Consider the following 10,035-nt stretch of genomic DNA (forward strand, 5'->3'; position numbering starts at 1 on the left):
GCGAGTGCCCGGGGCAGCAGAGGGTGTCGGCTCACGGCTCTGGAGTCCAGAGGCCTGAGCGCGGTGCCGGGGGCCGTGTGGGAGGATCTGGCTGGCAGACGGCCGCCATCTCCCTGTCCCTCCACGTTTGGCACTGAGCACGGTTTGAGTTCTGGCCTCCTCCTTACGAGGTCAGCCGCGTGCTGGCCGAGGGCCCTCCCTAACTGCCCCCTTAGAGACTCGCGTGCAGTCACGTCCCAGGGCGCTGGGGGTGAGGACTGCTCCACACACACGGGAGCACAGTCGAGTCCCAGCCTCGCCACCTCGTGGCACGCGCTCCCTCAGCAGGCTTCTCCGCTTTCAGCCTGAGGGGCGCAGCGTGAGAGCCTCGACATCCCTCGGCGCCGCGGCTCCGCTGCGCTCAAGCCGCTGTTTGGCCGTACAGACTCCGCCGTGTCCAGGGCAGGGAGGGAGAGCAGGGGGGCCGTGCTGGCTGCAGTCCGCCCGCCCCGAGCCCCCGGCAGGCTTGCTCCCACCGCTTGGGGCCCAGCCTGGGACCTGGGGCCACCCCTGCTCGGCCGTGTCCTGCCCTGGGGACTGTGGCAAAGGCGAGAGGTGTGGGGAGCTGCTGGCCCGCCATCCACTAGGAAGCCCACAGTTAAGGCCACCGAAGCAGCCGCTGGTGCGCGTGGGCCCTGCCAGGTCTTCGGCGGCATCGGCCCTTTGAGGGCGCTCGTCCTCGTGTGGCCCCCCGAGGCAGGGCCGGCGGTGTCCAGTGTTCTCTGCCTGGTGGGATTCCAGCACACGCCGCCCCTGCCCTGGGCCGGAGGGCTGCCCTGCCCCGCGTCTGCCATTCTGGCACCTTCCGACTGCGGGAATCACTTTGCGAGGCTCTGAAGTTAGCACTTTCTGAAACAGTCGGCACGTGGGAGCACGGATGGCAGCCGGTGCCTATCTCCAGTGCGGCCCCTGCTCGCCGTGCCCTACGCCAGGGGACTTCTCCCCTGCCCCAGGGAGCCGCACCCCCAGCCAAGTGAGGGGCCCAGGGCAGCATGGGTGCCCCCTTTTCATGGTCGCTGCACGGTGACACAGGACCGTGTGATAGGGACCAAGCCAAGATGACAGGAGACAGATCATTCCGGGCTTCTGGGAGGCAGAGAGCCTTGGCTGGGCCACGTAGGTGGGTATAACGTAGACAGAAAGTTGAGAGCACGACCCAGGACCGTGTTGTCTCAGAGGCGAGAGTTGCATGGTCACAGGATTCGCGGCAGAAGGTCGTGTGCAGAGGGACAGGCTGCCCGGGGAGTGAGGACTCGGCCCCTGCTGGGTGATGCGGCCCTGCCATGTCTCTGCCCCGCCCACCAGCACCGTGGTGTCAAGACCTCGCAGCTAGTGCTGGGAACGGTGGCCTGGGGCAGAGGCTGAGTGAATGCAGCCTGCCGCCCGCCGTGCCTCCTGGGACAGCTCCGGCCACCTTTGGGTCTGCCACACGCACCCTGTTTCTGTTCTGTTTCCCAGCTACGCTTCCAACGGGTCCGTGTACTTTGACACAGTGAAGTTTGCGTCCAGCGAGAGACACTCGTACGGGAAGCTGGTGCCTGAGGCCGTCGGGGATCAGAAAGCCCTGCAGGAGGGAGAAGGTGAGGGGGGTGGCGAAGGTGGGGTGGGGGTGGCACCTTTTCACCTGAAGGGCCTCAGGGAGTTTTCTACACCGAGCCCGTGAAATGCATAATTTTCTAATCAGTAAACTGTAAGGACGGCTGATCCTGAATGCTAGGTTTAAACTGCGCAGGGCCAGTGGCACGGGGTGTTTTCAGTAAATGAGTACTTTCTCTTCCATGTGGTTTTCTTCACGACGGTTCGTTTTCCCTGGCTCACTTTATTGTGAGAGCACAGCATGGAACACATAGACCCGACAAACGCGCGTCACTAGGCTATTTATGCGCTCGGCGAGGCTTCTGATCAGCAGTAGGCCGTTTATCGGCCGTTAGGTTTTGCGGGGAGTCCAACACTATACATGGATTTCCGACTGGGTGTGGGGCCGGTGCCCCGACCCACGTTCGGGGTCAGCTGCACGTTCAGAGCTGTCCTGGGAAACAGCGCAAACCTCAGGGCCCCAGAGCGCTCGGGCCGGGGTGTCGGTGAGGCGCATGAGCGTGGACGGTGGGGCACCGGGAGCTGCTGCGCTGAGATGCAGGTTAGGGCCCGATGAGGCGCAAGCCACCCTCCCCCCCCCACAGCGGCAGGTCGCTCCCTCAGCACCTTGAGCTCTCACTTTGGGGACCGGAAAACCCGGGGCCATTTTGGCGAAGGCACAGCAGAAGCACACGGAGGAAACAGTCACCGAGTGCATCGTGACGGGTCCCAGAGCCGAGGCGCGATGAGGGGAGGGCAGCCCTCCGTTTCAGGTCACCGGCGAGCAGGAGATAGAGCGGGGTGATGAGCACCTGCTACTTTAAAGGGGGTTGGGGAGGTCACTGATTTTTCCTGGGCTCCACTCTGAGTTGTCATTTTAAAAGGCGCTCAGGAAATGCCAGATGGGGACCCGGGCCAGACCTCCCCGCTCAGGCCCCCCGGCGTGCAGGCGCGAGCAGGCCGTCGAGTGCAGTGCCAGGCAGCAGCCCGAAGCGGCTGCTTCCTCATCTCAGCGAGGGACAGCCGGCCCCACGCCCATCTTTTTGTTCTCATTTTATTTTTCGGTTTTGCTTTTTCTATTTTTGTTTTTTTCCTTTGTTTGTCTTGATCTAAATATTCTAAACATAGACAGAGGCTCTTTCTGGACCAAGTCGAGTTGTGTTTGTCTTTCATAGTGTCGCCTCCATTCTCAGTCCCTGACAACGTGGGGACGAACCACAGAACCCACGCTGCGGGGTGGCTCGCTCACGGCCGGGGCGCGCGCCGCGTTTACCCTCCAGCGTCTCGGGAAGGCCGTTTGGCCATGAAAATGTTTATACTTTTTGATCAAGTAATTTCACCTCTAGGACTCTGTTCTAAAGAAACACCAGAACCAAAAACAAAACAAGGCAACACAGAAACGTTAAGAGAAGTTAGACTGTTGCTTTAACGGTGTTGACAGGAGACCCGGCGGCATTTGAGGCTGCAGACAGTCATCAGAGTAAGGGAGGTGACTGCGTGATGCTAACTCCTGTCCCCAGGTCACGGACTTGGGACCAGACAGCATGGCGTCCGCATCCCCAAAGTGTACGAAGTAAACACGGCCGCACCTGGAAGGGGGTTTGTGCAGTTCCGGAAGTGGGTGGATCCGCCAAGACTCGCCGGGATGTGACAGGATAGAAATACACATCAGTGGCCAGTCTAACGGATCAGAACTTCACACCCAGGAATAAGGAACGTCCACTCCCTTAAGCTCACACAGGACCACACAGCAGGCCCCGGAGAGGAGTCCCCGCAAATCCCAAAGAGAGGCTTCGCATGGGGACCGCATCCTGTGGCCGCGATGAATGACTCGGTGTCAACACCGGGGACATTTAAAACTTACAGACCTGTGTGAAATCACACTCCTCAGTAGCCTGCAGGAACGGAGGACCAGGTGCAGATAGCGGAAGGTTTACCCGAACAGCAGGCAGGCGCCATGTGGCAAAACTCGGGGGGTGCAGCTGACGTGCTGGTTCAAGGAGCTCTGTGGTTTTAAGTGCCGTGCAATTGCAAAACAGAAGGGTTCGAATTAAGTGAGGTAAGCGACAGATGCGGAAGCTGGACCAGAACAACGGCAGACCGAAAGGAAATAAAGATAAAATGGAAATAACTCTAGAGGTTGACAGCCTATTCTTCAGCAAGACGGAAAAATAGAAGCACTTCCGGCAGGACTGACGAGCGAGCGGAGCATCCGTGGGTCCGTGAGGAGGAAGCCGAGCCTGACGACGTGCTGTGGAGACCGGCCGGAGCCAGGGTTACACCTGCACAGACGCAGGAGAGCACGGCGAGGCGCCCGGCCTCCAACGGTCACGTGGACGAGGACGCTTCCAGAACCACGGGAGCACACGGGAGCTGTGTGACGAGCACGCCGTCCGACCCAGCTGACGGTTCTTGTTAGACAGCACCTGTGCCGGGCCCGTTTTCTTGCAGACTGACTTCAGAACCGGCTTAAGTTCCAGGGATAAGAGGCGCAGAACCCAACAGCCAAGGGACGGGGAGGGGCGTGCCCTCCCTCTAGGGGCGTTTCCACCTCCACCCGTGGTCGCACCTGGCCACATGGCCCGTCACTGCAAGGAGACCTGGGAAGTGTCACCTTTCATCTAAACACTGGGGCTCTAACAGAGGCGGCGTGTGCCGGTGGGGACCCGGGCCCCCTGTGGGCCAGCCTGCTTGCTCTGCTGAGTAGAACAGGGCGCCATGGGGTGACAGTGACAAACTCTCCTGACACTCTGGGGCCGCGTACCGGTTGCCTCTGGGAGGGAGATGAGAAACGACACCAGGAGGGGGAGGGAGAGGATTGTGTGATTTAGTTCTTTCTTCAAGAATCGGGAGCAAATAACAGTTATCACCAAATCATGACGTTGGTGAAGAATGGGGAGGGCTGTGACAGAGATCAAGGTCATTTTTGTTACAAAGTTTTTCATAAAAGCCAGATATATTCCCATGTCCATAACAAAACATTAACAACCTAAAAGCACATTTTCTGTCATGTAAAGAGTGGCTAAAAGAACGTCAAAGCACCGTATCAAATTATGTTTTCGAGTAATTTCTGATGACGCGGTAACGCACTCAAAGACTGAGAAACTAGGAAACTGGAGTACAATTTGCCCTCTTCGTTTGCTGTGCCTGGTTTTATTGGAATTGATTTAAAAAGACACCAATATGCAAGTCAGCACAACAAAACGTGGACGGCGGTTGTCACCACGTGTACGACTGTGGCATTTTCCCGGTCCTTTTCCGTGCCGTGCAAGCATTCTACACGCAGGACCCGTCTGGACTCATACAGGTGGCCGATGAGTAACGCCTTCGCTCCCGCCTGTCCTCGGGGCGGCGTCCGTGCGCTGCCCGATGCTTGGACAGTGGCGTTCGTGAGGTTGTGCTGTGTCTGCAACGCTCGGCATTGAGAATGTCCTCCCCGTTCCGGAGTTTCCCATGAGGGGTGACAGCACCCAGAAGACAGCAGCACTTGGAACACGGGCCAGGGAAGGGGCCTCTGGGCCCTCAGTGCTGCGCCCTGTCCTCCAGTCACCACCGGGGCCACAGGGATGGGCCGTGCTGGCGGGTTTTCATTTTCACGGCACTGATGTGCTCCGTGGGTCCTGCCTGCGGTCTGGGACTCTCCTGGGGTGACCGTGCATCCCCTTCCCGGAGAAAGGTTACTTCCCATCGCTCCAGCCAGGCATAGGCTGGCTCGGGCCTGGCCCCTAGTGACCGGCCTTGACTGCTCCCTGGGGACCTGTGCAGGAAACCGGGTCACTCCCTTTTGCTCTTGGCATTCAGAGGCCACTCTGTAGCTACCATCCCCATACCCCCCATGACGAACGCAGAGGAACAGTGAGTGTCCCGGTTTGCCACCTCCAGCCCAAGATTCCCTCGCACGCGGCAGGCTCAGCTCATCCTGCTCCCGCCCAGAACCACAGCTGAGAGCCCTGTGGGCTATGCGCTAGCTGGGGTCCCCAAGCTGCCTCATACCCTAGGCCTCAGCGCCGTCACTTGCCACGGTGGGGGCCGAGGGTGTGGGGAGGACACAGAAGCGGGCCAGGCTTCTGAGCTTGTGACTAGCGCTTCGTAAATGTTGGCACTAGGGCGGCACCAAACCCCAGGCAGTGAGCTGGAGGGCGGGCTCGACCACGCTGATAAGCGGAGCTTAGCCGGAAGGAGTGCCAGGCAGTGCCAGGAGCGGCTTTGAGGGGGGACGACCACCTGGCTGCACAGAGTGACCCCTCCCTTGTGTCTGCAGGCGACCTGAGCATCTCAGCGGACCGCTTGAGCGAGAAGCGGTCCCCCAGCGACTTTGCCCTATGGAAAGCCTCCAAGCCGGGCGAGCCGTCCTGGCCGTGCCCGTGGGGAAGGGTGAGTGCCCCGGAAGGCTGGGGCGGGCGTGGCGAGGACCGGTCATGGGCAGAGCGCCTCACCGGAGCACCGCAGGACTGCCCCGTCCTGGGGACACGATGCCGCTGAGCCTCGCGGGCCTCTGGGCAGGCACTTCCCTCCGGGGCCTCCGTCTACCCAGCTACAGCTGGGGGTTTGGATTGTCGGCGCACCTTGGAGGCCCCTTGTCCTGACGGACTTCGGCCCCAAGCATGACACGCTCTCAGGACGACCCCACCCCCCGCAGTCCTTGGGACGGCAGTACCGATGGGCCTCTGCCCCTGATCGGGCGCTGCGGAGTTCTGGAAATGACATGGGCCTTGGCACAGCCTCGGCCTCTGCGAAGTCGGTGGGGGGCTTTGCAGAGCGGGCTCCCCACGGCGCCTGGGTGTGGGACCTAACTCCTGCTCCCGTAAAGCTCAGGGGTTTCGCGGGTCATGAGCGCTGGGGCACGTGGAGGCTGGAGGTCAGACGGGCCGGCCATCGTGTCGTTTGGTTGCCAGGGCCGTCCGGGCTGGCATATCGAGTGCTCCGCCATGGCGGGCACCCTCCTGGGAGCCTCGATGGACATCCACGGAGGGGGCTTCGACCTCCGGTTCCCCCACCACGACAACGAGCTGGCGCAGTCGGAGGTAGGCTTGTTCCAGGGGGGCGGGCCTGGCACCCCCACCGCGGTGGGAGGAGTCGGGCTGTCAGCCAGGGGACACTGAGTACACCCTGGCCCACGGCGGGTTCTGTTGGTGGGAACGTGAACCCTGCTCATCTAGTCTGATTCACCACGTTCACGGTCTGGCTGTGGCAGTGGACGGGCCTGGACACCACCCAGCCGTCACCTCCCGGCCCGCTGACTCGGGCAGTCCCTCCCCGCAGACACGGGCGCTCAGCACGGTCGCCCCGCCCGTCTCTCCACCCAGGCCTACTTCGAAAACGACTGCTGGGTCCGCTACTTCCTGCACACAGGCCACCTGACGATCGCAGGCTGCAAGATGTCCAAGTCCCTCAAGAACTTCATCACCATCAAAGACGCCTTGAAGAAGCACTCAGGTAAGCGTCGGCTGCCCCGTGCGCCAGCACAGCTCTTCCCGGACACGCGGTGGCGGTTCGGGGGACCTTGGGACCTCGAGACCTCAGGGGACCGGCACCCTTCTGCCCACAGCACGGCAGCTGCGCCTGGCCTTCCTCATGCACTCGTGGAAGGACACGCTAGACTACTCTAGCAACACCATGGAGTCCGCGCTGCAGTTTGAGAAGTTCATGAACGTAAGTGCCCGTCTCCCCAGGGCGCCGCTGGTCACCGAGATGGACCTGCCGCCTGCTTCCTGTTTTCGCTGATCGAGAGCCGGACGCAGGCGGGAGCGGCCACGTGCCGGCGGGGAAAGCAGCTCGCGGTCGCTTCCCCTGACCGGCAGGTCTGCGAAGGCGCTAGCGTTGGGGCCCCCACACCCCCTCCCGGGCTCGGGCAGGGCCGACGCACAGAGCTTTGCGGGTGCCGCCTGGCGCGGAAGAGCGCGTTTGCAGCTGGCTCTGCGATGGGAGAGCCGTCTCAGTGCTGCTCCTCCGGACTCTGACCGTAGGAGTTCTTCTTAAACGTGAAGGACGTCCTTCGCGCTCCCGTCGACGCCACCGGCCAGTTTGAAAAGTGGGAGAAGGAAGAGGCGGAGCTGAACGAGAGGTGGGGCCCCCTTTGGGTGTGCAGGCGCGGCCACACCCACCGACGACGGGGCCGGGGGCTCCAGGCCGCACGGAGAGGCCCTGAGGTGCCTCACGCCGCTGACATTCCCGGGCCTCTCTCTTCCTGCTCAGCTTCTATGACAAGAAGGCGGCGGTGCACGAAGCCCTGTGCGATAACATCGACACACGCACCGTCCTGGAGGAAATGCGGGCTCTGGTCAGCCAGTGCAACCTCTACATGGCCGCCCGGAAGGCCGCCAGGAGGAGGCCCAGCCGGACGCTGCTGGAGAGCATCGCCCTGTACCTCACGCACATGCTGAAGGTGAGCCGGGGCGGAGTGCCGAGCGGGGAGCGCTCTGTCCCCCTCAGTCCCTGCCGTGCTTCTGGGCGGCAGACGTGAGGCGCGTGCACCGTCCTCGCGTGGAGCGATTGTGCTTCTGTGCCTCAGTTTCCCTCCCGTTTTGAGGTTGGACATGGAGCACCACCTTGGTGCTGGCCAGTTCCGGGGTCTTGCTGCATGCAGGACCCGAGGGTGACATGCCGCCCTCCTGGTTCCCCGTCGGAAGTGGCCTTGGGCGAGAGAGGCCGCGAGGACGGCCAGAGCCAAGACTCATCCTGAGCAGAGAGATGGGGCACCCTGGCCGGGGCTCTGCTCCGGGAGCTGCCGGCCCATCTGCTCCCCGGCCAGGCCACCCACACGGCTGCCTCCCCCACGCGCAGCTGCATGCATCGTGGGCCCCGTTGCAGGCTGTTGTCCCTTGGGACTTCTTCACCCTGCACGCCTGTTTCTTCTAGATTTTTGGGGCCATAGAAGAGGAGAGCTCCCTGGGCTTCCCGGTGGGAGGACCCGGAACCAGCCTGGACGTGAGTAGAGCCTGCCTGGGCCAGGGAGCCTCCCCACGGGGCCGCCTTGGGTCACCCCGCCCAGAGACAGTACCCACCGCCAGGGCCCCTCCTGCCTAGAGTCCTCCCTCCCGGTCCCGTTTCCCTCCTGGGCCAAACCTGTGGCCATTTGGAGACTGGCATTAGGTCCCACCCACACTGGGCCGGCCACACCCACCCTGGGTTGTGTCTCGACCTGGCCCCTGTGTGGAAGGTCAGCCGGGGCCATGACAGCCTTCCTCACGGACCGCTAGGTGGGGGGCACCTGTGCTGCTGTGCGATCTGAGCCTAGTCCTGGGAGACCACTAGATGGGACAAGTCGAGCCCTCGCGTGGGCTGCGCCGGCCGCTGGGTCTGTGTGTGAGGAAGCCCATCGGCGATGGTTGGCGCTTTCGTGGTTAGCGTGTGGCCGGTGTAGAGTTTCCGCTGAGTGACAGCCATAACCTGTGACAAGTGCACACTCAGATTCATCTCACGCGAACTCGCACGCCTCTCCTGCCAGGAGCGCTCTGTAATTGTGCGGTTAGGTCTGTGTAGACATTTAAGTGGTTTAAGTGTAACAACCGTGATTTAAACGAGCGCACTGTGGAAAGGCAAAGCCTTGGGAATCCTGGGTCCTGGTGACAGCCGGCACCGCCTGCAGGCAGCGTTCACAGCCGTCTCCCCAAGAACTGACTTCCGGAGAGAAAGCCGTTCAGTGTTGTCAGGAGTCCTGCCAGAGTCCACGCCCACGTCGCCGGTGGCTTTTGCCAGCCTTAGATTAGTTGTCGCTGTGATGTCTTCTAGATTTGGCTGTATGTGAACTTTTTTTGGTGCTTTTTAAAAGGAAAAGTCACATAGCTGCTTTATTCTCTTTGGCAGTGATTCTAGATATTTGTTTTCTTTGTTTAAAAAAGAACTTCTAGGTTAAAGATAGTCTGCCTTTGAACTTTTAAGAAATGCTTTCAATTTTAAATGCCGTGGCTGTGTTGTGGGGCCTTCAGAAGGTGATAGACACGGGTCCCCAGCGACCTCAGTGGGCCCTTTGACCCAGCTCACTGGAGCGGGCAGCCACAGGAAGTGCAGTAGGGGAGGCTGTGGGCCGAAGGGCAGACGTACAAGTCACACCATTTGAAGTTCACGGTTACCTTCCAAACCCCAGCTGTTGTAGGAGCAGAGGCGGTAGCTCCCACATCTTGAACCACCTCGGTCCTGATGGCCCACGGTGCGCTGGTGTGGTCAGCTGGGCCGCTGGGGAGCCAGCCCAAAGGTACGCTGGCCGAGGCCAGCAGCGATGCGAGGCTTCGTCCCTCCCTGGGTCACCCTGCTGTCTCACTGCGTGGGTGCAGAGGAAGACCCCAAACTCCAGCAGTCCAACCCCTCCCCTGCAGGGATGCGTCCCCGCAGCCAGGGGCAGGCTTAGGCCTGGGCCACACCGGGGCTCGTCAGCCCAGGCCGCCTCTGCGCCAACCACTGTGGTTTGGGTTGTCGAGCTGC

At 61.5% G+C, this 10,035-nt stretch overlaps 1 protein-coding gene across 1 annotated transcript in view; it reads left to right on the forward strand.

Moving 5' to 3' along the window:
• Positions 1-10,035, forward strand: part of CARS (cysteinyl-tRNA synthetase) — a 45,642-nt gene that overhangs the window by 28,222 nt on the left and 7,385 nt on the right. Inside the window, exons 8-16 of the mRNA XM_023537359.1 lie at positions 1,498-1,619; positions 5,876-5,988; positions 6,510-6,638; positions 6,921-7,050; positions 7,163-7,266; positions 7,581-7,678; positions 7,810-7,999; positions 8,473-8,545; positions 9,279-9,353. Coding sequence (XP_023393127.1) covers positions 1,498-1,619; positions 5,876-5,988; positions 6,510-6,638; positions 6,921-7,050; positions 7,163-7,266; positions 7,581-7,678; positions 7,810-7,999; positions 8,473-8,545; positions 9,279-9,353 — 1,034 coding nt within the window. The remainder of the gene's footprint in view (positions 1-1,497; positions 1,620-5,875; positions 5,989-6,509; positions 6,639-6,920; positions 7,051-7,162; positions 7,267-7,580; positions 7,679-7,809; positions 8,000-8,472; positions 8,546-9,278; positions 9,354-10,035) is intronic.

This window comes from Pteropus vampyrus, unplaced genomic scaffold (assembly GCF_000151845.1).
Source record: "Pteropus vampyrus isolate Shadow unplaced genomic scaffold, Pvam_2.0 Scaffold187, whole genome shotgun sequence".
Taxonomy (NCBI): domain Eukaryota; kingdom Metazoa; phylum Chordata; class Mammalia; order Chiroptera; family Pteropodidae; genus Pteropus; species Pteropus vampyrus.